The 27,225-nt window shown below is 41.0% G+C and overlaps 1 protein-coding gene across 2 annotated transcripts; it reads left to right on the forward strand.

Annotated features, from left to right (window-relative positions):
* The first annotated feature begins 299 nt into the window (after window positions 1-299).
* map4k2 (mitogen-activated protein kinase kinase kinase kinase 2) lies at window positions 300-26,192 on the forward strand. Of its 2 annotated transcripts, none has more exons than XM_054753039.1 (32): window positions 300-613; window positions 5,697-5,754; window positions 5,825-5,915; window positions 5,985-6,049; window positions 7,628-7,683; window positions 10,288-10,335; window positions 10,406-10,448; window positions 10,547-10,619; window positions 10,795-10,926; window positions 11,046-11,108; window positions 11,452-11,533; window positions 11,598-11,708; window positions 11,774-11,852; window positions 13,560-13,618; window positions 13,710-13,762; window positions 14,102-14,140; window positions 14,508-14,541; window positions 16,973-17,129; window positions 17,196-17,359; window positions 17,507-17,548; window positions 17,731-17,815; window positions 18,270-18,349; window positions 18,415-18,475; window positions 18,548-18,671; window positions 20,000-20,058; window positions 20,142-20,245; window positions 20,314-20,491; window positions 20,570-20,638; window positions 20,717-20,803; window positions 21,014-21,084; window positions 21,161-21,216; window positions 24,896-26,192. In XM_054753039.1, exons 1-32 carry the CDS (start codon window positions 521-523, stop codon window positions 24,981-24,983), a joined length of 2,604 nt encoding a protein of 867 aa, XP_054609014.1. In that variant the 5' UTR covers window positions 300-520; the 3' UTR covers window positions 24,984-26,192. The 2 variants fall into 2 exon arrangements, with proteins under 2 accessions (XP_054609014.1, XP_054609015.1); XM_054753040.1 differs by having other exon boundaries at window positions 17,199-17,359.
* Window positions 26,193-27,225: the final 1,033 nt, after the last annotated feature.

The raw sequence follows: 27,225 nt of genomic DNA on the forward strand, positions 1-27,225 counted from the left end.
TCGTAAGCTATTTGAATCATACATAACGGTAATGAAACAATATTGACAAAGTAATGCAATTCTCTTTTATTACTCATTCAAATCCTTTGGATTTTTGCCCGCGAAGTCCTCTTGTGTCCAATGACTCATTCTCTGAGTTTGTAAACAATATATAAACATATACAGTGTATTTTAACAACACAACAAAAACAGGTAATTTTGAAAATAGACGAGAACTAGACAATGTCGATCTCATCGCACTAGTATCGAGCCGATACGAGTCCATCAATAAAATCGATATTTGGATCGATCCGCCCACCTCTAGTGATTGACTCAGTGTGGTCGAGGACATTCGTGCTTGTGTCTTTAAAAATCTTTTCTTTCCGTGTTTTTACGTCCTTCTTGGCGCCCAGTGAGGTTTTTTTCGCAGTAAGCTTGAAACGTCCATCGTGTTCTTTGTCCTCCAGCAGACAGCCTGTCACATTCACCCGGGATGTGCGCCTAGAAGCTCGGCAGCAGCCTGAGGTGGCAGCCCGCAGACATGAACAACATCGGGGTGTCATTCCTCGACCCTCTGAACGACTACGAGCTCATCCACAGGATTGGGTGCGGCACCTACGGGGATGTCTTCAAGGTGAGTTTTTTTAAATTTAGAATAATGTCACTTGTTTAGGTGAGGTTGTTTGTACATCGCACTTAAATCTTTTGGATTATTCCCTGTAAACTGCCATTGTTTTGTCCCACGCATCAACAGTGGCGCAAATGCTAATTTGACGTGTAAACTTGTGCCTGCAAGACACTTCTTCCTCTTGCTGTTCTTCTCTTCTCTTCTAGTACTTTCTTTCCTGTGCTGACCTTGATATACAGTATTACAGTAGTCATGAGAGTAATATAAGTGAATAAATATATCATGAATACATATTTTCTTATTTTTTAATTCAATTATTAATTTTAGAGAATTAAATTCTATGTTATTATACAGTATATATGATATTTATATTGTTTTTTTTAAACTATTTTTTTAAATTAAGTATGTATTTATTGAAAAATTAATTATTAAACAGAATTTATTTGTGTGGTGTACATACAGTGGATCTTGTGAAAAACAGAGACTAGATTATAAAAATCCTAACTTGGACACTCAGCGAGGGCTGCCCAAAGTACGGCCCCAGGTCCATTTGCGGCCCGCAGCTCATTCTAAAAATATAATTTAACATGAAAAGTAAAAAATACAAAAAAACCCCAGCAAAAATGTGAAAATCTGCAGTAACAAGTCAAAATATTGAGAGAAAAAAGTTGTAATCTAACGAGAAAGAGTTTCATGAGAAAGCATCATAATGTGATGAGGGAAAATAACATACTTTTAGTCGGATAAGCTTGAAATATTAAAGAAAAATATGTTTAAAAAAAAAGTTGTATATGAGAAACAAAAAATAAAAATAAAATATTTTTGGAAAATTAGGTTTTGGGAAAAAAGGGTATAATATTATGGGGATAAAGTCAAAATATTGTGGGGGGAAAAAAGTCATGATATTACGAGAAGTACAATTACATAAGACTATTTAAAAAGAAAGTTTAAATATTTGGGAAAAAATGAGAAAAGACCAAAGTTAATGTTTATAATACGCTTCTTCACCTATATCAAAGATGAGATGCAGTCATGTGCGGCTCGCAGCTTGTTTTTTTATTGGCCGCGGCACGTTCTAAAAACAATACAATTAACCAAGAAAACCCAACAGCAAAGGTCGGAAAACGTGCAAAAATGCATAATGTAACAAGAAGAAGTTTAAATGTTTAAAATGTTAAAAACGATAGATTCTCACCACTAATGAAGGATAATGAACGATGATTGATAGGAGAACAGATGGAATAGATGAAATGTGTCTCAAATGGGCTAAGAATGAAACACTATAAAAGCAGCACGTCCATGAAGAGACAATGGCACAATTTGGCCTCCCGCTGTCGTCATTCAAGCAGTGGGAAACCAGACCTCAGCACGTGTGACAGTGTGGGCCTTCATGAGGTTCACGTGAGGCCTAAAGCGTCAAGAATCGTTCAATGGATGAACATCTCAGGCTTGTGTAATACAAAAAAAGTAACTCCGCCAACTTTAGATGGCAGGAAACATGCTGCCTGAACAGGAAAGAAAACAGGAAGTGAGCGCAGGTTGTGTGCTGACGTTCTCTGGTTGGTCGTGGATGCCAAAGTGAAAATGTGAAAGAATGACGTCACTGCCAGGAGGTGAGAGAGTGGCAAACGTGACAAAAGAATCTCACGTCTCTGGTGCAGAAGTATTGGGACACCTACAGGAAGTGAAGAAAATAATAGCTCTGTTTTTGGATGTTTTGGAGTGTTTGTGAAGTCAGAGGTGTTGAATGGGCTTCTTAGACACCGTGCTCAAACTTTATCCAGCACAGGCGGCATGCAAAAAAATTGAAGGATGTGGGGGCCATTTTGATACATTTTGTACACTAAAGACGCTAAAACCAATTTGATGTAGGTCAATATATGCTCAACTATCTGAACAAAACGTCCTAGCTTTGTGTTATAGGTGACAAATTAGTGTAATATCTAATAATTTACCATTAACAATGAATTGTAATTCAATTATAATTTCAATTATGAAAATTGAGCTGCAGGACAAAATTGCCACCCAAGCCACACTTTGGAGACCCCTGCTCCACACCAAACTCATCCAAGCATTCCTTTACGGCGCTGACCTTGTTGCCGTTTCGTGGCCTCATGTCTGTCATCATTTGTGCCTCCAGTGATGTGGCTTCAAGTTAAAAAGAAACCCTTTCAACTTCATAATGGGACACGGGTGCAAACAATATGGACTCTTCTGAGAGGCCCGCCCGCATTTAAGAATAACTTTTGGTGCGAGATTAGACGCGTTATTAGTAGCTTGTCTGTGGTTGGTGTGTGAACTAAATAACTTGGAATAACCTCGGCTGGAAACATGGACAATATTCACCAAATGGGAATATCTGCAGTAAAACTACGAGCAAAACCGCTGGGCTGACGAACCCTAAGTGAGTGTAAGGGCCTGATTACAATAGTTGCCAGGTGTGCGCAGATGGCTTCGCCCCGGCAGGACCAGCAGTGCACTGCAAAAAAGAGCCAACATGACACTCAGGTTTTTATTGACATCTACTTGTGGGTCATATTTCTGCACTATTATGGATTTTTACACATTTATATATATATATGCATATATATATATATTCATTGTGTTCCTAAAATAGCATTCATTAATTTCATCAAAGTGTACGCACAGCGTCTAACTTTATTTTACACTCAGCTCAGAGATGTTTTTTTTTTTTTTCTCGACTGGGAAGGACGTGTATGGCAGGAGCTTTGTTGAAGATACCGGAAATGTTGGTGCTTTCATGACTACACTTCATGAACACAAGATCAGCACTGCTTGCTGAACCCCCCCATGTTTGGATAGGCGAGAGGTACAGATTCCTTGAAATAAAGTAGTTACAGTACAAGCGTCGATACCTTCTAGCAAATCAAGCTAACTGCAGAAGTTCAAAGCGGTTGCCTAGCAACAATGCCAAACACATTGACTCTGGCTCTGGATTTACGGATAAAAAAACAACTCGAAGATTTTCTCAAGAAGACACGAAAGATTACTCTATTACAAATAATGCAAGGAATTGAGAATCTGCAATTAAAAGCAGTGAAAAATTCTGCAAATATAAGGATGGGTATATCGCTTCTGGAATCAGAGATTAAATCTAAGTACAGTGGCCTCTATTCATTCATCATGGATGTCAATAATGGTGTCACAAACATCATGGAAGAAGATAGAGCACAGAGCAAGGCTATCAAAGCACTAAGAAAAGAAGTGACTTGAGCGCTGCTTTTAAGGAGGTTAAAAACCCTATAGAAGATATCAAGGCTCTGCAGGATGATATGAGAGCATTATTGGAGAAGACGCTGCCTTGTGCGCTGCTCTCAAGGAGGCTATAAACCCGATGGAAGCTGCCTTGCGTGCTGCTCTGCTCTGACAAAACGCAATGCCGACATCGCCAAGGAAAGCACGAGACTTGAGGAAGCAGTGAAAGATACAAAGCATGAAGATATAAGAGATCTGGACACATATTAAAGATCACATTACTATGGCGATAAGGACAATGGAGGATACAACCTACAAGAAAGAAGCATGCAGCTAGAAGGACTACATTCAATAACATAATTGTTGCAAGGGCCAGCTCAATAAAGAAATAAGGTGAGGAACTCGTGTGTCTACATTCAGTGGCACTCACGGTGCAACACCAAAGACGGAGGATGTGGATATCAACAGGGGAGAAAGGAAAGGATAAAAAAGAAAAGGAAGAGGGAAAAAGAGGGAAAAAAATCTATTAAAAAAAAATATGTGTACCTGTATACTGTATATGTGTGTAAGTATGTGTTTGTACATGTATGTATATGTGTATGTATATATATGTATGTGTGCGTTTGCATGTACAGTAGACGCCCCTACAACGTAAATAATCCGTTCCGAGAACCTTTATGTTACAGGGTTTTTATGTTATACGAAGCGTAAAATACATGTAAATAGCCTAATCCGTTCCAAGATCTTCCCAAACTCACCCCTTTGGCCCTTCAAAATATTCAAAGTCCACCAAATATGGTGGGAAAATATAAGAAAACGTTAGCATAAACATAGTAGAGTAACATTCCAATATAAAATAGGAAAGGAAAGGAAATTAAGACGAAACCAAAAACAAAAATGTGCACCGTCAGGCCAAGCGTGACAGAAAATAATTCACAAAGTCGAAATCAAGACATGTCATTCAGCTAATGTGATCACTCCTCCCCGCACGATACAGAGAGCAGATGACAAATTGTAAACGTGACCATGCAGAGGCAGAAATGACATGCTGTCAAATAAATAACATCAATCAAATAAGGCTATATAGATTGTTTAAGAAAGGACAGTGTGTAGACCTCTTTTATATGAAAGATACTGTCAAACCACTTCTGCTGTGATCTGGCGCTATACAGAAAATAAACTTTAACTTGACGTTCTCATGGGAGTGGGGGGTGCCCCCCGTAATATAATGGTAGGGGAAACACTGTGTCATCATCATTGTGGTGCGAGCGTTCCAGCCCAGTTAATGTCTGTCACCTGAATCACCCTGCAAACTGCTGACTGATGGTTTTGTGGGGGTGCGGCGGGGGTGGGTGTTAGCTGGGCTGCTTAGCAGCTACAGTAAATGGTTCTAGCGCTTTCAGCAACACGTACGTCACAGCTCACCTGTTGTTTGCATGAGTCGCTGACAATATTTGCGTTGGTGCTTTTTCATCCAGCCGATGGTCAAAGCAACGATACCAAAACCAAAACCACTGGACCTCAAGATTACAGCTTCTAAATTGTGCGGGTGCTACACTGGCTGGGAGGCTATGCTGTTGCTCCCATGGTGACCCCCGCATCACCTTCTTTAGTGGCCAGCCAGGACAAATGTGTAACGTTACCGTGCTGCAAAGACATTAAAATGAATGGTGTTTATTAGCAGATGGTGTTTATTTCATGTCGTGCCACGGCTTCTGTTTTTGTGTTTGTGGGCTGGCGACAACATCGCCTGATGCCTTTCAGATGGTGTTAAAGGGAAAATAAGCACAGGAGCTTTTTGATGAGGTTACGATGTTCGGCCTTTCAAACTTTCTATATTGAGCACCGTCTTATTTTCCTCGTCCCCGTCCAGGCTCGCAACATCCGCACGTCCCAACTAGCAGCCATCAAGATTGTCAAGCTGGACCCAGGTCAGTCTCGGAGTGTGCGTCGCAAAGTTCATAGTTTTTATGTTGTAACTTAGCTTGTCTGCTTGTGCAGGTGATGACATCACGTCCATCCAGCAGGAGATTACCATGATGAAGGAGTGCAAGCATAAAAACATCGTGGCCTACTTTGGCAGCTACCACAGGTGGTTTTATTTCGGAAAGGATGTTATTTTTAACGTGAAAAAGCTTAGACAAGTTGTGTCTCTGGGCAGGAACACCAAACTGTGGATTTGCATGGAATACTGCGGGGGAGGCTCCCTTCAGGATATTTACCACGGTATAAATACTGTGTGTGTGTGTGTGTGTGTGTGTATAAATATACACTCCTAATCTAAATTTTAAGACCAGTTGAAAAATTGCAAGAATTTACATTTTGCACTGTTGGATCTTAAGGAGGTTTTAAGTAGAGCTTCAAAATGCAAAAAGAAGAAATGGGACAGAGACAAAAAAATGTGAGTAAGCAATTTATTGCAAACGAGCATTAAAGTGAAACAGGCTGTTCATCAGCTGATTAAAAGTTTAGGACCACATCCTTTAAAAGCAAAAATCTTGGTAAAGATATGGATTCCATGCCGTTTGGAATTTGCATGAGAGCACCAAACATGGGACATTGAAAGGTGGAAGAACGTTTTATTCTCTGATTTAAAAAAATGTAACCATGACGGTGGTGATGACTTTCAACGTTACTGGCATGACAAGGAGATCCCACCTCAGATGTTTTCCACACGACAGTGGACGGGTGCCCTCATGACCTGGGGTGCTTTTTCCTTCAACGGAACAATGGAGTAATGTTGGCAATGGTAAGCATGTTGGCCACACAGTCAGGAGATCGGGAAGATCTGGGTTTGAATCTCCGTTTGGGCATCTCTTTGTGGAGTTTGCATGTTCTCCCCATGCGTGGGTTTTCTCCAGGAACTCCGGTTTCCTCCCACATTCCAAAAACATGCATGTTAGGTTAATTGGTGACTCTAAATTGTCCATAGGTATGAATGTGAGTATATATACTATATGTGCCCTGCGATTGGCTGGCGACCAGTCCAGAGTGTACCCCGCCTCTCACCCAAAGCCAGCTGGGATAGGCTCCAGCATACCCTCACGACGCTAGTGAGGACAAGCGGCATAGAAAATGGATGGATGGAACAATGGAGCTTCAGGTTGTGCAGGGGCGTCAAATGGTAGATGGCTATGCAGAGATGTTGCAGGGGGCATCCCTCATGACTGAAGGCCCTCATCTGTGTGGTAATGACTGGGTTTTTCCAACATGACAACACTGCAGTTCACAAGACCTCACTCTTTTGGACCATCCCGCGTGTTCCTCAAATCCAAATCCAAATGAGAACATTTGGGGATGGATGGCAAGGAAAGTATACAAAAATGGACATCAGTTCCAGACAATGGATGCCCTCCATGAAGCCATCTTCACCACCTGGACCAACATTTCCACTAGCCTCCTGGAAACACTGGCATCAAGCATACCCAAACCTATTTTTAAGGTGATTAACAAGAATGGCAGAGCTACTCATTACTGAGTCCTTTTTTGAAAACTGTATTTTTATTTTAAGGTTTTTTTTAGCAGTGGTCTTAAACTTTGAAACTTTGAATGAACACCCTATTTCACTTTAATGGTTTGCAATAAATTGCTTACTCACATTTTTTTTGTCTCACTCCCATTTCTTCTTTTTGCATTTTGAAGCTCTACTTAGAACCTCTTTAAGATCCAACAGTGCAAAATGTAAATAAAACACAATTTCTCAGCTGGTCTTATCAGGAGTATAAATATATATTATTAGGCCTGTCAAAAATAATGCATTTACTTGACTTGTTCTGACCTATTGTTAATGCTATTGTTTGACAGTGACAGGCCCATTGAAGGAGAAACAGATCGCATATGTGTGCAGGGAGACCCTCCAGGTAAAACAAATTGTGCAATGTTACACAATGACTCATGTACGGTGGCTGACAGGGACAAATGCGCAGCAATGTCCAAACACTTTTAAAAAGAAATGATCCAAAACACACAAACACCTTAAAGCAAATGCGACAGGAAAATGCTGTAAATTAAAAATGCTGCAACCACATACATGCTGCAGAATCAAAAACAAATGCAAACGAAAAATGCTGCAAATGCAAAAAACACAAACTGCCACGGTGGCCGAGTGGTTAGCCTGTTGGTCACACAGTCAGGAGATCGGGAAGGCCTGGGTTCGAATCTCAGTTTGCATCTTCTCCCCGTGCGTGCGTGGGTTTTCTCCGGGTACTCCGGTTTCCTCCCACATTCCAAAAACATGCATGTTAGGTTAATTGGCGACTGTAAATTGTCCATAGGTATGAATGTGAGAGTGAATGGTTGTTTGTCTATATGTGCCCTGATTGGCTGGCGACCAGTCCAGGGCGTACCTCGCATCTCGCCCAAAGTCAGCTGGGATAGGCTCCAGCATACCCCTTGACCCTAATGAGGATAAGCAGCATAGAAAATGGATGGATGGACACACAAACTGCATGAAAGAAATGCTGCAACTTCACAGAACTAAACTAAAGGGGTACCAGGGGTTCTCTGTTGCGATTGGTCAGGGATTTAGGGTCAGAAAACAGTCACAGAGTGACGAAACCAGAGATGCAGTGTCCGTGAGGTAGCTCTTTAGCTCCTCAAAAAACATAAAGCATTTTGATTGCTGCCTTACTCCTTTTTAGATACACAATTCTTACGTACAAAAGAACACATTCTGGCTGCCATTTTCAAGATAAAGCCACAAACTGTATTGAGCAGCAGTCCCCAAACACGAGAAAGTTGTCATACATAGACTTCCTAAAGTTGTGATGTGAGAAATAAAAGGAGACCTTGTGGAAATGTGAAGATCTTGTACCCAACCATTCACGAGATTGGCAGAAAAATGAGACTAGGGATAACTAAAATACACCACGCTCATGATATGGCACTTCCGTATCAGTACAACATTCCAAACATGTACTTTAGTTTGAAAAATTGGAAATGTAGAGTAGGGCCTCCTTCAGTCGTAATATTTTACAGTATTAGCGAGCGAATGATTTTATGTGTCAAAGACAAAGAAAAATGTACCTTTTTATTGCGGCTCTTCAAACGTCAGCCAACGTTCTTCTGGGCATGCCACATACGTCTTTGGAGATGGACATCCCTCAGGTCTGGCTCCCCTGGTAGCCTGGCTAACTTCCGTTTTGTTTCGTGAAGTTGTAGCATTTCTCTCATGCAGTTGTTTTTGGGGGTTGTGTCTGTTTTTGGCGTTTGCAGCATTTTTCTTTTACATTTGTTTTTCATCCTGCAGCATTTTTTTTTTCAGCATTTTTCATTTGCAGTATCTTCCCCTTGCATTTCTTTGTGTGTTTTTGGCTTTGGATCATTTCTGTGTCTGGAGTGTTTGGACATTGTTGTGCGTTTGCCCCTGTTGGCCGCCGTACTCAGCACATTGTGTTTGAAGCACTGACTGTAAATATGACCTTGTTCAAGGTTTCATTTTATAATCTGCACTTAATCCACTGTAATCTACATGCTGGTGACTTTCACACTTAATCTCCACTCTTAATGCCCTTTTTGTAACCATGCCTGTTTGTTCCTTTGACTTCCCTTCATTCTGATTACTCCTGTTTAAGTTTATAATGAATAATGGCCTTAAATGCAATGACAAAAATACTGCACTTTTAGATTAGAAAGTATTGTTATGACACATACACAAGTACAAGGTAACAAAACGTAGTTTGGCATCTAAAAAGAAGTGCAAACAACAAGCGCAGAATTACATATGTACAGGTATATACACTGAATGCATGTAAAGAGATAAATATTGACGAGACATAACGTACAGATTATTGCGATGGTATGGACATACTTACAGATGATGTACATACAGAATAAGGCGCGATGAACATACTATACTGACTGATATAATTGAATGGAAATAGATACAGTATACACATACGGAGGCTGTAATATACTGCACAGATTATGATTATAGATTCTAACAAATTAAGGTGCAATAAACATTATAATACAAATAGACATACAGGTGAATAGAAATATAATGTACGGATAATTTGGATGCTAAAAATATACTCCACATATTATAATGTACAGATCAAGACAATATATGGGAGTATGAATAAATATATAAGAATGAATGATATAAACATAATATACAGATAATATAAAGGTAATATAAAGATTGAAGAAAGATTGAGGCCATATGAGCATACTATACAGTACAATTTTAAGTACCATGGACCGAAACAGATGATTGAGACATGCAAGTGAATAACCAGGAGGGGTTATTTAATCCTTTTTTGTAAATGAAACAATGAAAATGAATTGAATTTAATGCTATCCTGTCATGGTAATATATATATACTGTATATATATATTTTAACACACAACACCAACGCAATGATAATACAGTAGGAGTGTGTTCAACGTGAGCCATTGATTACAGTCAATATTTTGCTTCATAAATTTGTACTACAATGTGCAAAACTCTATATTTTTCCCAGGGCTTGTATCATCTGCATGAAACGGGCAAAATGCATCGAGACATCAAGGTATCATTTTTAATTTACAATGTTTTTTTTTTTATGTATCATGTATAAAAATGCAATGTGTTCACTATAGGGCGCCAACATCCTTTTGACAGAGCGAGGAGACGTCAAACTGGGTCAGTTGCGACATGCATTCAACACACCTGTTGCAACAATAATAATAATAATCTGTCATTATTGCGTGTGTCTGTGCGTGTGTGCGTGCGCCTTTTAGCGGATTTTGGCGTGGCTGCAGAGATCAGCGCCTCTGTGGCCAAAAGGAAGTCTTTCATAGGAACACCCTACTGGTAAGATCACACACCAGTAAATCATTATAGTAAATTGGAGTGGCTCTAGAAAGCTACCTTGAGAAACTCCAACCACAGATGATTGCTATACTGCCTGTGGGGCGGTTAGAGAAAGGCAGGAAACAGACCTAGTGTAGTGAATATGGCTAACTACTTGCTTTCTGTGCATGTGCAGGATGGCTCCAGAGGTGGCAGCTGTGGAAAAGAAGGGCGGCTACAACCACCTGTGTGACATTTGGGCCGTCGGTATTACGGCCATCGAGCTGGCTGAGCTCCAGCCCCCCATGTTTGACCTCCACCCAATGAGGTGTGTCGTCCGAGACCACCGGCAGCACTTGAGACACAAAAGCTCTGCCTTGGTGTTGTTTTCCTTGTTTTGGCTTGTGGATGGGAGCCACATTGAAACCTTGTGCTCTTGTGTTTCAGAGCTTTGATGTTGATGTCCAAGAGCAGTTTCCAACCCCCAAAGCTAAAGGAGAAAACTAAGTGGTGAGTTTTTTTCATCTTACTGTCTTTTCCCCTCAACCACCCCATGTCTTATCTTTCCTAATCAGTGAAGAAGCAGTTGCAGATCTTTATTTTAAGATGCATAGAGAAGAAGAATGTTTTTTTTTTGTTTTTTTGCAAAATTGTCTTATCTAGCTAGGGGCAGGTCAGAGGCGCTATCATGTCTATGAGGAAGGAGGTTTGTCCTTCATTACATTATGAAAAGCGAGTGCTTCTCTCAAAAGTGGAGCAAACAAGTGAGGGCGATTATAGAAGTTTCTCACATTTGATGCTCATAAAAAGCCTAATAGGAGCCCTTTTAGTTAGTATCCTCTTCATTTTGCAGGTCTTCAGCCTTCCAAAGCTTTGTAAAAATGGCACTCATCAAAAGCCCTCGTAAAAGGCCGTCCGCTGAGACGCTGCTACAGGTGAGCTTTGTCAGGTCATATCTTCCATTTCCAGGCCATGATCTTTGACCTCCTCCGCCTCCAGCATCCGTTCGTGACACAGTTGTTGACGCGCAACCTGGTCATTGAGCTGCTGGACATGGCCAACAACCCCGAGCTGCACCCCTCACACGACATGGACGACAACGAACTGGAGGTGGGCACCGCCAGCAGGTTGCTTTTCCATGACATTTATATATCAGCTATTATGACTCTTGACAGATTGGGACAGATGCTCCCGACAAGATCCACTCTGCAGGAAAACACCTGCCTGTGGAGAGGACAGTGTCTGAAGAACAATGTAAGTGATGTCCACACACAACAGAAGAACAAAAAACAATCTTTAAAAAAAGTGAATACAGCCCTCACATTTCAGCAAGCATTTGTATTTTTGTATATCTTGTCAAGGGACAATAATATAGAAAAATATACTTTAGAGTAGTCAGTGGACAGCTTGTATAGCAGTATAGATTTACCACCCACTGAAAATGCAACACACAGCACACAGCTATTATTGTCTAAATAGCACAATAAATAACACAATTGAGTCGCGATATAATTGTGTCTTACCTGCAGTCAAGCACAGTGGTGGAAGTGTTATGGTCGGCGGCTGCATGAGTGCTGCCACCACTGAAGAAATGCAGTTCATTGAGTGGAAAAATGAATTCCAACATGTACTGTGACACTGTGAAGCAAAAAAAGGCGTGTTTTCCCAAACACACCTTCAAGATGACAAAGGGATAGTTCGGATTTTTTGACATGAAGTTGTATGACACCCCCATCAGCAGTGTAGTGCATCAATAGTGACTTTGCCCACACTTTGTCCCGTGAGACGAGTTCTGGTTATATTTTGGTGATGAGGAAAGTAGTTCAGGTTAGTTGCTGGGACCATTTAACTAAAGAGTTTGGCTTCTCAAAATAATATGCGTTGAAAAGAGTAATACATTTGCATCACAAAAATGTCTCCTCGAAAAAAATCAGATCTCACAATCGCTCGGTGTAACTTTCTCTCCCGTCGTATCACTGCGTGTCCATTGTGGTGTATGTGTTACACAATGTTTACATGCACGTATGAAGACCGCTGCGACGTGAGACTGTCGCAGAAGGAATGAAGGTGGAGGATTGCAAAGTGTCCAACATCCACCAGCTCCACCAATGATGTCATCATAACAATGGTGCCCACACTAAATATTCACACCAAGGACACTGTTCCACATCTCCACTGTGATCTATTTACTTTCACTATTTACTATATCACTTTGAAATTCATCTTTGCCCTCAATGAACCGCAGCAACCCAGTGCTGGCAGCACTTATGCATCACCGGGCATGATACCACCATGCTTGACTGTCAGCAAGACACAATTGTCTTGCTACTCACTTGTGTTGCCAGCTATTTAGACAATAATGGCTGTGTGTTGACTCATATTCAGTGGAAAATGAAATGTGTACTGTAAGCAGATTTCTCAAGCATTCGGAGCAGAGGGAAAGGCAGCTCCAACAACCGGATGTAGAAATACATTTTGTGTTGAAGAGTGGCTGCCTTGTCTCAATATTCAGTGGTGTCATCTGCATGACACGAAGGAGGACAAAAGCCCCTCAGTTGGCCTCGTCCATACAGTACATGTGGGACGCCAGAGAGGACATGCCAGTGGTGTGTGACACACGCTGGTACTGTTCTACTCACTGTATGCTGCGTCACACTTGACTCAGAAGCAACCTATCAATGACGCTGCTGTTGACTGGTCAACACTACACGCTACACATTTAAAGCTACAATAGGAACTTCAGAGACATGTTGATGAGACAATGACTGGGATTAAAGTGAACAGGCAGCATTGCCATTGCCATGGCGATCACCTGTTTAGAGGCGTATAATGTTGGTGGACCTGCCTGGACACAAAACTTGACACTTGAAAGTACAATTTACTTCTCAGGGATGCTTTAACCTCTGCATTTATCACCATTGTGTGACAGATTTTTTTTGTTGTTGTTGTTGTTTTTTGCAGTTGATCAAGTGAAATTTGGCCCCCCACTGAGGAAAGTCACAGAACCCTACCCTGATTTGGTAACGGAGATTTACACCCAAGTGCTCTGCTTGCCTACAAAAAACAAAACAAAAAAGACCAAAAATGTAAAATATAACGTCTTTCTCTCAGCAAGGCTCTTATGATGACGACTGGAGTTTGTCTGGAGATGAAGACGACTCGCCGTAAGACTCTCTCTGTCTTTTTTTTACCTTCTTAGAATAAGGTTTAGTTTAGACCTTTAAAAGGAATGTGTGCCATTGTGGAAGAACTGATGAGAGGAGAATTGGGGACGCTAATGGCCGCTAATTGGCTCCAATGCACATCACCCTAGGGGGGTTCAATATTGAGAGTGTGTGTGCTTGAATCAAGTTAAGTGCAAATCGGTGCAAATGTCAGCATCGTGAGTGGTATGTGGTATTGGAGGACCAGTAAATGTCAGGCCGCCCCCTCAGTTCCTTCCCTGCCATTGTTGTGGGCCGCCAGGCCTGTAGTCGGATAAACAGCAGGTCTTCCTGTTGCAGGAGCCTGTTGGAATGTGTGGAGCAAGCTCTGCAGCTGAGGTAGGCCACGCCCATCCCGTGATGATGTGATGATGTTGTTATATAAACATCAGCTTCAACATCCCTGACCTCAGTGGTTTGTGTTCAGCCCCCCCTCCCCCTTCTGTAAATCCAGACCCTAATCCCTCTCAAATCCTGCCGTATTCATGATCTGGATTTTGCCTGGGAATCATCACAACCCACTATTTTTTTCTGCTTTTTGTCTCTTGCGTTTGTCGTATTTTTGTTGTCCTTATGTGCTGTTAGTAGTCTGCTCACAGTGTTGTGCTGTTTTTGTTATTGTCCTGTTTAAATTGTGTGATTCCTGTCTAATCCCCTGCCGCTTCTTCTGACCCAATCAATCAGTTTGCGCCTTCTTTTCTTGCAGGAGTTTAACCATTAGGAGGGCGCCATCTACTGATGTGAGTGCTAACTACATGCACAAAAAAACAAATGAATACAAAATACAAATAAACTTCCCTCATTGGTAATTGAAGTGCATTGGATCCCCACCTACACGTGATTCAGCATTTGAGGACGTCTTGTAAATTTGTGGGAAAAGGCACCCCCCCTAATGAGGACGAGCAGTATAGAAAATGGATGGATGGAAAAGCCACCCATTCGTGCTTTTCTCCTCAACAATAAGATGTATTTTTGCAGCCCTAAGTCATTCACCCTAAGCCGGTAAAAATTCATAAATATGTAATAATAAAACTTAAAATATCCAGCATACATGTACGTAATGACGTGAAGTAGGTGTAAGACGACGACAACCTGTGTGACTGCAGCAGCGCTAGCTGATTGATTGCTTGAATTTAGAATTAACATAGCATGCATATTTTTGGAATGTGGGAGGTGTGGAATGTGAGTTTATCGCCTTTTGCTGTGTTTTGCTTGATTGCACAACATGTCAAAGAGGTCGCCGGGGAAGTAAACAAGGGATCCATCCATTTTCTACGCCGCTTCTCCTCATCAGGGTCGCAGGGGTATGCTGGAGCCTATCTGACTTCGGGCGGGGTACACCCTGGCAGGGCACATATAGACAAACAGTCATTCACACTCACATTCATAACTATGGACAATTTTGAGTCGCCAATTAACCTAACATGCATGTTTTTGGAAAGTGGGCGGAAACCGGAGTACCCGGGAGAAAACCCACGCACACATGGGCCAACATGCTAACCACTAGACCACTGTGCGGCCCGAGGGACGTTCATGTTTTCATAATACTCTACTCTTCACGTTTCATAGTTCACATTTTAAATTCAATTCAAATGTTATTTATATAGCACATTTAAAATGACCCCAGCTAATCAGAGTGCAGTACAAAAATAATTCAAGTTGTATATAGTTGGAGCTTAGGGAAGAGCTGTGGCCTCTGCGGGTGGGTAGGGTGGCTGGGATTCCAACACCCTGCGGGCGGCGCTCTGTGGCACTCCGGGCTTGTGGCTGCTTCCCACTGGAAGCAATCTGTTGGTGCCCCGCGATGTGGCGGTGGCCATACTGATAGTTGATGCGCCGCTGGGTGTCATCCTGGTCTCATGGTGTTGAGATGTATGTGGCATGATGAAGAGGACTGTGTGACTTCCAGTTGTAATTGAACCATCAGATTTATAGGCTTGGATCACACGTCTTTGTGGGTTTCCTTGTTTGAGGACGGCGGGTTTTGCATATTGCAATATTTGTCTAACATGGTGTCAACAATGTTTATTAGCGAAATGCATCCACCGTCATCACTGCAAAAGAACCATAATATGTTCATTCATTACAAAGGTGTGACCTGACATAAGTTTGGGGGAAGAGCTGCTGCCTATATCGGTATTGGATTAGATCGGTATCAGAAATGAAAAACCGGACAATTTTGGAATATCAAATATCAGTAAAAAAGTGAGAATCTCTAACATATATACAGTATAGAAATAAATATACAGTTTAGCCTGGAACCCCAGCCAATTTTTGTTAAACAAATTTGGGGATCTACTGTACACAACACATTTAAATTAGACTTGTGTTAGACCTAGAATACATTCACACTTGTAGAACGATCTTGTATGTGTACGTTGTCCAACGAAACCAACACGTTCCAAGCAATATGACGTCTTCCGGGTTACATACACTTGGGTACCGGACTACAAGTGTGAACGCACCTGGACAAAACATTTAAGAAAGGCTACCATCGGTGCATTCACTACATTGCCCGATGAAACTCAGTTGTCCAAAACAACATGATGTCTTCCGGGTTATATATGCTCAAATACTGGACTACACATACCGGACTACAAGTGTGAACACACCCGGACCAAACATTTAAAAAGGATAAGATACGATAAAAAGAGACATGTATAACGTCATGCCTTCTTTGGTCCACGTATGTGATGTGGACAATGTCCGACACAACTCTTGTGTCCAAAACAACATGATGCCTTCCGGGTTACATGCACATGACAACCGGACTACAAGTGTGAACGCACCCAGACCAAAAATGTTTTAAAAGACTACCCCTGGCGGACAAAACACACGCACCCAAAACAACATGACACCTTTCAGGTTAAGTGTGAATGCACCTTTAACTTCAAATTACATTTCAAAATTGTGATTTATAATTAGTATTATTATCATCACAGACATAATTGTGTCGATTGTTGTGAGCATTTCCATTTCATTTCATTTGTATTTAATTGGCATACAGTCATTAAAAATATGACTGTTGATGATTAATACTTATTGATTGAATTGGAGATTCACTTCAATTATATTTAAAAAAGGATCCCTATTGGTTTTCCTTGTGTTTTTCTAACATCTTTGAGTTACTACATTACACAGTTGTTTTCTGTATGTTTGGTAATGTTCTAGGGAGGGAAGAGGAGCGGTTTATTCAGTCCGACAACAGCCTCCCTGCCGGCCTTCTGCTCTCTCAGCATCAACACAAGTGACAGAGATACAACACAGAGGCCGACCTGTACGCTGGGTCCGGATGCTTCTGCCACGTCGGACTCGACCTGCTCATCAGGTAACTTCCCGTTACCTTACCTGTCCTCCTGAAAGCTGCATAGGATTGAGAAAGCTCTCCCGTCAGCAGTTTTGGCGAGGTGCTCAGCCACACAGGACATCAGGCAGCGTTGCAGTGACCCATGTCTGCCTGTGGGGGACGCTGTGATTGCCAGCACTCTTTGCTCCCCCAAAAAAGAGACACCACTCTCACCCGAATGGAGCACGCTGAGAAAGAAGACTGAGGACTCTGTATGCCACCTTTGTGTTCTTATTATCATTTTTGTATGTTTGTCCGTTCCGCTAACCCTGTTTGTTTGAATCCTCTTAAAGCAAGATTTTGATTTGAATTTACATGTTTTATCCAACCCTTTTTTTGTAACCATTTGATATTTCTAGAGGGCTGATTTTCATGGACTTCCTCCTACCCCTCAAGTCCATGTAAGTGTCCAATCTAACCGCATGGAACCCCCAAAAAGAGTCACTTCCCCCTCCTCAGTCCGAATGAAAATCATTCTGCCTCATGTTGACATATATTCATTGATATCTCAAAGCAAATGTGTCACTTAAAGTGGAGTATAATGGGTTAAACAATGAGGTCAGCTGCTTTCTTTATGATGTAGATGGGGGCCTGCTTCTCCAAAGTCTTCAATGGCTGCCCTCTTAAAATCCACTGTGCTGTCACCTGGATTTTTCCCAAAACGAGAGGTAAAATATACTACTAAAATAAACTACTACTTTTTTTTTTTTAAACAGAGCTGCGGTGGTATTATTGTCCAAGCAGAAGCTGTAGCAATTCTACATTTGGTCAAAGTTAATTAAGATTTGTCAGATCAAAATGCAATTGCCGTCTATGACTTCTATTAAAACATATGATACTAGCGTCTATCAAGGACACTAGTTGAATTACCTCTCTTGCTCACCATCATGGCGTACTACACTCTGTTCCAATAATTTGCGGTAGAGTTGACAGTCCTTTTCATTTAGCATTCAGAAGTTTAGAGAAGGTCAAATTAAATTCACTTGAAAATGTTTTATAGTGCATTTTCGTTTCATCCTAAATTTCACCCGAAAGCTGAATATACCTAACTTTTTGTGAATTTAATATATATATAAAATTGGTATAATCAAAACTTGATTTTTTTTGTAATCTCCCTGTCAGATCAGTACCTTATTCTTGGGACAGAGGAGGGAATCTACACGCTCAACCTGAATGAACTTCATGAGGATACGCTTGAGAAGGTAACAACATAAAGTGTTCCAACTATGTTCATGTAATAATAGTAATAATAGTCATTGTCCCACAGCTGCTCCCTCAGCGTTGCACATGGTTGTACGTTATGAACAACGTGCTGATGTCCGTATCAGGTAGCTTTTAAGGATGCTTTACATCATAAGAACTGTTGGAAGTGGCGCTCACACAGAGATTTCCTCTGGCAGGGAAGTCTTCGCAGCTTTATTCCCACAGTCTGACCGCTCTGTTCGAGCAGAAGGGACACTTACAGAAAAAATACAGCAGTCTGTCGCTCGGCACAAGTCGTTTCACGGAGAGGATTGGCACCAGGTAGGACAAAACAATTGTCGGTATGTTTTGCCATACTTTGAAGTCGAAATTGTGTGTCAGTGTTGAAAGAGGCTGCTAACATGTCACAGCAGTTACCACACACTATGCAAATATGTTTAGTAAGTGCTAAAAACCTTAAATAAAGTTAATAAATTAATTTGTATTTGGTGGAGGGAAATAAACATCCCAAGAGATTAAAGCGTGATGAGATTTCTTGTTCAGAATTTTTTTTTTTTAAATGCGATAATAAATAAATTCATCACATGATAAATGAAAAGGAACTCTATAATTTTGCCGGCCTCCATATATTGCCATGTGCATGTTTTCCTCCACAACCAGGCAGGAAAAGGGTTCACTTTGTGCATTGGTTCAGCACCTACATGCGTCATATAACAACAGCGAACAGAGTGAGACCTCTTGTCAGTTATACAGTCACTTTGAGGTGGGTCCACTAGCATAGCACAGCAAAAGAATGGCGCTTTGTGAGGAGCAATGCAAGGTAACGTTCTAGAATTTAGGAGGGAAGAAGATGCTTGCAAGGCCAAATGCCTCAGCCCCCTTGTGGGAATTTTAATAATGAGCAAGGTGAGCCCATCAACACGAACGAGCCAGTATGCCAAAATGATTTGAAAGTGGAAGCAACATAAAAGGCAACAAAACTAACTTGCCCACCTCAAACAACTCCACCTGATCCAGTTTTCCCATCTGGGGAAAAAAACTACACATTGAGATGTAGAGCCTTCATCCTGACAGTCAACACTTACTGAGACGTGTGGTCGGCAAAGTAAATTCAAATCTAACAGTACAAAATGGTGTGCGTTCACAGAGTGTAGTTTAATACATTGTCAAAGAAATGCTGCTCTTTAATACAGTTGAAAAGCCAGCATTTCAAGAAATGCTGTAAACGTTTGACAGACAGTACCAATTTGCCTGTGGGGAAATACATGGCACAAACGGCGATTCCACAATCGTACAGAGTGAAAGATGACATATTAAAGGAAATATTGCATTATTATAATATATTATTATATATTATCATAACATTAGTGTTTGTTTTGGCCTGAAAAATGCTGACAATAATATTGCTTAGCGTCAATTTGTGGGACAGTAAACATTTCAAAACGCAGCTGCATTGTTTTGTGACTCGGTTAAATAAAAAAGTTTTTTGTCCAGTCATGTTTTCATTGTAGGTTACTTTTGTTAAAATTAACATTAAAATCATCGTCTTGTCTCGTGAGTTGGGTGTCCCGTGACACCCCTAGTAAACTTACTTACATGTAAATAAAATACTAAACTTCCCCACTGTATTTGTTTATGTTGCTCCTCAGGAAGTTTGCCTTATCTGTGAAGATCCCTGATACTAAAGGCTGCAGGAGATGTAGTGTAGGTACGGTCATGCATGATGCCGGTTCTATTCTTCACTGTCTAATCTAATTAGTGCAATCATGTAACTTGTTCTGTACCTTTTAGCTAGAAACCCATACACGGACAGTACTTTTTTATGCGGAGCTGTTCCATCCGGCCTAGTTCTACTTTTGTGGTATGAGCCCCTCCAGAAGTTCATGCATCTAAAGGTTAGTGGCCTTGCGAAGACGCTTAATGGTGGTTTGAAAGTGTCCCAACTCCTCTTCTCTGCTCGTAGCACATAGCCACAAGGCTACCGGACTCTCTGCCAATATTTGAGCTGCTGGTGTTGGTCACCGATGAGTTCCCCCAGTTGTGTGTCGGGGTGAGGGGCTGCACCAATGGGAACCGCTTTACCGACCAGCAACTGAAGTTTGATATCATAGAGCTGAATGGCACACCCATTTCAGAACCAGGTGTGATAGTACCTGTTACTTCCTGTTTATGGAGCTGCCAAGAACAATGACTCACTTCCTGACAATGTCTCTTCGCAGAAAATGGTGCAGTCAAAGCAGTCCAGGTCAGCCAGTTGGACAGAGACACTGTTCTCATTGCATTAGAAAGTAAGCAAAGTCAAGTCAAAGTTCCAGCAAAGCTTCAGAATGATGCTAACATGCTAACTGTGGTCTTTGATGCTACAGAAAGCGTAAAGATTGTCAACCTGCAGGGCCTTCCGTCCAAAGAGTTTGCTGCTGATATGGGCTTTGACTTCCGCATTGAAACATTAGGTAACGACATCATCACCATCATTTTAAAAAAACACTAAGGGTGCTTTAACACTTGTAGTTTGGCACTCTGGTCTGGATGCTTAGATGATTTTCGCTCAGCTTTCTGTTGGGTTTACTAGCAAAGCAAACGGACTAGAGTTCATTTTAAGCAGACACATGCACGCACCTTAACTTGCTAGCTACGTACTTGATTTGCATTGTTTGTGGCAGTTTGCTTGCAGGACAGCGTGCTAGCTTTCTGGAAGCACGGCCTTAAAGGGAAGAGTTTTCATTCAAATGAGGTGATTTAAGGCTCAAGATGAACGCAAGAATACGAATCTTTTCACCTGATCCATTTGACTGGATGTTTATTTGCAGATCACACAAGAGATTACAGATGAGAGTCGAGTATTCCGAGTTTTGGGAACAAACAGGTATGCAAATATGCAAACTAAAATGTTAGTTTCACTTTAATTTTAGGTTTGACTCAATGTCTGTTTTTGTATTGATTGACTTGTGTAATGCTTTCGATACAGCGGACCATTGTATTTTACTTGAATCCTACATGTCAGACAAATTTCAATGTACAGTAATCCCTCATTTATCACAGTTAATTGGTTCCAGACGCGACCATGATAAGTGAATTTCCACAAAGTAGGATTCCTTCTTTACAAATGGAATGGTTTTGTACTTATGGCATACAAAACCTGTTTACGACCTTCTAAATATGTTTTTTAACATTACTAGAGCCCTCTAGACATGGAATAGCACCCATATAGTCACCTTTACATTGTATTACCTAATATGGTAGATATAATCAGAGAAAATAAAACATTTAACCCTGTACCCTTTTTTTCACTTTCGACATTACTGCACTGCTCCAAAAAATTAGAGGAACACTTCGAAAACACATCAGATCTAAACTGTGGGAAAAATGATCTTGAATATCTTTCCTGATAATAAGTGGGTGATGTATTAGTAACAAAATGATGCCACATCATTTGATAGAAATGAAAATGATCACCCTATAGAGGGGGGAAATCAAAGACACCCCAAAAATGAAAGTGAAAAATTGATGCAGCACACTGGTCCATTTTGCTAAAATGTCATTGTAGCAACTCAAAATGATTCTCAGTAGTTTGTGTGGCCCCCACGTGCTTGTATGCATGCCTGACAATGTCGGGGCATGCTCCTAATGACACTACGGATGGTGTCCGTAGTGTCCTGGGGGATCTCCTCCCAGATCTGGACCAGGGCATCACTGCGGTACCTGGACGCATGGAGGAGATTCCAGGAGACGGGTAGTTACTCCAGGAGAGCTGGACAGGGCCGTAGAAGGCCCTTCAACCCTCAGCAGGGTCGGTCGGTATCTGCTCCTTTGTGCAAGGAGGAACAGGATGAGCACTGCCAGAGCCCTACAAAATGACCTCCAGCGGGCCACTGGTGTGAATGTTTCTGACCAAACAATCAGAAACAGGCTCCATGAGGGTGGCCTGAGGGCCCGCTGTCCTGTAGTGGGCCCTGTGCTCACTGCCCAGCACCGTAGAGCTCGATTGGCATTTGCCATAGACCACCAGAATTGGCAACTACACCACTGGTGCCCTGTGCTCTTCCCTGATGAGAGCAAGTTCAACCTGAGCACATGCGACAGACGTGAAAGGGTCTGGAGATGCCGTGGAGAACGTTATGCTGCCTGCAACATCATTCAGCATGACCGTTTTTTTGGTGGGTCAGTGATGGTCTGGGGAGGCATATCCCTGGAAGGACGCACAGACCTCTACAGGTTAGATAACGGCACCCTGACTGCTATTAGGTATCGGGATGAAATCCTTGGACCCATTGTCAGAACCTACGCTGGTGCAGTGGGACCTGGGTTCCTCCTGGTCCACGACAATGCCCGACCTCATGTGGCTAGAGTATGCAGGTAGTTCCTGGAGGATGAAGGAATTGATACCATTGACTGGCCTCAATGTTCACCTGACCTAACCCCAATAGAACACCTCTGGGACATTATGTTTAGGTCCATCCGGCGCTGCCAGGTTGCTCCTCAGACTGTCCAGGAGCTCATTGATGCCCTGGTCCAGATCTGGGAGGAGATCCCCCAGGACACCATCCGTGGTGTCATTAGGAGCATGCCCCGACGTTGTCAGGCATGCGTACAAGCACGCGGGGGCCACACAAACTACTGAGAATCATTTTGAGTTGCTACAATGACATTTTAGCAAAATGGACCAGTCTGCTGCATCATTTTTTCACTTTCATTTTTGGGGTGTCTTTGATTTCCCCCCTCTATAGGGTGATCATTTTCATTTCTATCAAATTATGTGGCATCATTACTAATACATCACCCACTTATTATCAGGAAAGATATTCAAGATCATTTTCCCCCCAGTTTAGATCTGTTGTGTTTTCAAAGTGTTCCTTTAATTTTTTTGAGCAGTATATTTCAAAAGGTTGTAGCTTGAAAATGATTGGAGATAAAGTCATACTGTAAATTACAAAAATCTTCATTATGACCCAAAGTTTGTGATGGGAGTAAATTTACTCATCTAATGTGCATAGTATGACGTCGCCAGGCTCAAAAATTTGTCAGATCCCTGTCTCCACGATACTGGCTCATCAAAATGTCTGATCCACTTGTGATATTCTTCCTCACCTCTCAAGCAAACCTAGCCATCATTGTCATTTACAGCAGGATCTTGAACACCATTGCTGCCTGCACCGCCGTTATTACTGCTATTATTACATAGATAGATATAAAGTATCTATTATGCCTGTGAGTATTCTCATTCATCCAGGTCATTGTATTCTCAGGTCATATCTGTCTATTAGCAGTGTATTTTTTGCCGAGGAGTCTCCCGCTGATGAGGCCGCGTATGCCGTTATTTCCGCGTTTTGTTTTGTTTTTTTACATTCCCGCCACCCCCCTCACTATTAGCGGTGTTTTGACAACCCAGCACGTCCCCTGCTTGAACACGGTTTAGCGGAGCATCGGCTCAAGAATGTCATGGTGAGTGGACGCGCTACCGCACACACAATGGGCTTCAAAGTCTGTAAACTTATGAACTTTGCATAGAAAACGCCCACAAATGTTGCTCTGATTGAAGTTACTAATGTCTGCCATCTCCAGGTGTAAAGTATTAACTCCATGAGGCACCATATTTGCAGAAATGGCTTGTTAAATTCAGCAACGTTGCTTGTCGGAATTTATGACTGTGGTGCTGTGAATGTGTTTTGTGTGGAGGACAGAACGTGTCATGGGGGTTTCCGAATTTAGTTTTAGTTTGTCATGGGTTACAGCCTCAACAGCAGCCTGTGTTATTATTATGATTATTATATATGTCATTATTATGTTATTATCATTGTGCCTGTTGTGAGATAATTTAAACCTGCAATAAAAGCCTGTTGTTCCGGCGATGCTGGTGCTTGTCTTATCAATCAATCACTGACACCTATTGACCAATGTAGAATACTACAGTCACAATTTGAATGCGTCTTTTGAATGCCTTATATTTGTATTTTAGTTCATTTAGCCATTGTTATGCTTGAAAATAATTTTGGCCAATAATGTGTACAATTTGCTTAAATATGCACATTTTTTGACTGATAATAGGCCGTATTCAACCAATATGAAACGGCACGATTTATTGTTTGAAAAACCGTGATGGCGTGAAGCCGCGAAATTCGAACCGCGATGTGGCGAAGGATGACTGTATATCCTTTAACAACAAGCGCTCAACATCATGTACTGTCAAATACGGAGTTGAGGATGTTTTAGGACCACTGCTGTTCTCAGTCTTATTTGGTCAGCTATTTAGTTCTTGTGCCATTAATTTTCTTTTTTATGCTTATGATAATGCACATGTGTTCTCGTGCTTTGCGCTCAGGGAAGCTCACTTGTGAATGTTCCAAAGGTTCGAAAATAGACGAGCAGGTGTTGTCTTTTCAAACACCAACACACTGGGACAGTCTTCCTGTAGACATCAGACAAGCAGACAAGCATGCTCTGGAAGTTTTTAGGGCAAAGCTGAAGATCCACTTGTCGGCTGTTTGATTTGATTCTTGATTTTGATTGAAAGCACTCTACTAATTACTATTATTTAAATTTTCTAGAGACATCATTCTACAGAGCACACCGACTGACGACCCGTCAGCTCTGAGCAACGTCTATATTCTGACTGGCCACGAGAGCAGCTATTGACAGCATGGATGAGCTTGTCTTTCCAAATCCCAGCAGGAAAAAGGAGGGCCATTTGGGATTTCATGTGAAACAGAGAGACTCATTGTACTGCAAACTCACAAACTCCTAGATGAGCTACCAAGCAGAAAAAAGGCCATTTTAAATTAAATTTCCCAGCTCAAAAAGAGTGATAGGTAGGTGAAAGTAAAATCAACATAATGAATATAAAATGGAGAAAGACGATAGTCTGTAGTATCTGTGACAATTTTCTACAGAGCTCAATTTTAATTCAACTTGAATTTACTGCCTGTTGATGTGTTGGTTGCTGTATGAACCATTAATTTGCACCTGGAAATTCATCAAAACAACAAAGAAAAATTGTTTTATTTTTGAATAAAATAAGACCAGTGTGACAAGAATTCGTCACAGAAAGAGTGCTGACATGGCATTCAGGATTTAGTTAGTGCGCAGAAATGTAATCCACACGTTTGTTGTTTGTTCTTAAACCCGACTGGATGTTAATAGATGCCTCCAGTGAGGCAGATTCAAAGGTAAATTATGTTCTCTTGCTAAAAATTACATAACAACCACGTCAGTTGAATACTTTGAATGGGGACACATTTTACTCACCACATTCATTGACAGTCTTTAGCATTTTTAGGTCATTAGACTGAAGTCCGAGTCAGGTTTTGATTCACTGATGTCAAAGTCCGAGTCGAGTTGCAAGTCGAGTCTAAATTAATCAAAATTGTGACTGAAGTATGACTTGAGTCCAAGTCGCGTCCACATCTCAGCTAATAGCACATATTTCCGCTTGACAAGCAAACCCATTGTAATAGAATTCTCCCTACTGGGCAACATGGACAGCTCGTGAAAGATCATATATGGCATCACAAGAGAATCTTTTTGATTTTTTTAATGTCATTTACACTACATTAAAAGTCCTTTTGTATCATATTTATATTATTTATGGAATATGCACTGTACAGTTAAGGGTCACCTATCCTTGAGAGATACTTGAAAGACTGATAGCTTTTGTTTTTAAAGTAATTGTATAAAAATACATTTGGTGTTCATAACGTTTTTTACACTGTATGCTCTCTTAAAGTGTCGGGAGAGTTTGTATGTTAAGACTGTAGAAGATTTAGATATACATGATGATTAATACTGATGGACATAACCAAATAGTGTGTATTCAGTCTCAAATGAAATAAAACGAGTTTAGCAAGCCATGATTTGATGTTTTTTGTGCGTTGTGGTCTACCTTTTCAGTAAATATGTAATGCTGTGCTTAATAGGAAACGGCAGAAAAACAACAAATTGGGAAGCAGTTTGATTGAGTCACTGCAAAGTGTCGGATTATAATTATACAAGTCATAACGTAATATGATAAAAAGTAGACTGGTATAGTTCCTCCGCCTATTGTGATTCACACCAAAATAATGATCCTACATTTTTTGGATCAGCCTTTGATATTTTGTAGAACCTGTTGGAAACATGTCCTGTATTTTTTTTCCCAAGTGCTCTTATCTTTTTTTTTGTGGAGTTATATGCACAAATGCCGACCTATCTCATATATGGTAATGTTTATGGTTTCATTCATCTTTGAACATGCACACAAATTACACCGGAGCACATCACATGACACAATTCATTATTCCGCATGTCCAAAAAGGAGTAGGAAGAAGCAATGCTTATTTAATCCTACCCCTCATCCATTTCACATCAGTTGCAATACATTTCTTCAATGTACAACCTACTTAGTGATGGTAATAAATTGATAATAGCTGAAGAAATAGTTGAGAGAGACCCAGTTTGATAATGAGTACGGACAATGTACTCACCAGAAATGAAGAGTTAGTAGTCAATGTAAAACTGGTTAGTTAGGTTTAATTTTTCCATAACATCATATTTCTCCGCTCTTGTTGAGAATTGTTTTACATTTTGGGGTAACATGCTATTGTTTGCTTTATGCATAATTTTAGCTGTTTGAAAGTGTACCAGATCAGCAAATTGTAATAATTGTGATTTTAGGAATAAAGGGTTTGTATGTTCCCTGTTAGCAGCATTATGGATTATCCTAACTGACCTTTTTTGTAGCATGGTTAGTGAGTGAAGTGTACTTTTACAGTTATTATCCCATATCTCCACACAATAAGTTAGATATGGTAATACCAGAGAGCAGTAGAGAGTATGGAGCGATTTTTTTTGTCTAGAACAAATTTGGCTTTTTTCAGTATTGAGGTATTTCTTGCCACTTTAT

This window comes from Dunckerocampus dactyliophorus, chromosome 15, assembly GCF_027744805.1.
Source record: "Dunckerocampus dactyliophorus isolate RoL2022-P2 chromosome 15, RoL_Ddac_1.1, whole genome shotgun sequence".
NCBI classification, from domain to species: Eukaryota; Metazoa; Chordata; class Actinopteri; order Syngnathiformes; family Syngnathidae; genus Dunckerocampus; species Dunckerocampus dactyliophorus.

What these genes read in the sequence shown, in the direction of transcription:
- map4k2 (XM_054753039.1), top strand. Translation starts at nt 521, where the DNA reads ATGAACAACATCGGGGTGTCATTCCTCGACCCTCTGAACGACTACGAG. An exon ending in CCTTCAGGATATTTACCACG is followed by an intron (nt 6,050 to 7,627) that starts GTATAAATACTG and finishes ATTGTTTGACAG; the next exon opens with TGACAGGCCCATTGAAGGAG. An exon ending in GGACTCGACCTGCTCATCAG is followed by an intron (nt 17,130 to 17,195) that starts GTAACTTCCCGT and finishes CTCTCCCGTCAG; the next exon opens with CAGTTTTGGCGAGGTGCTCA.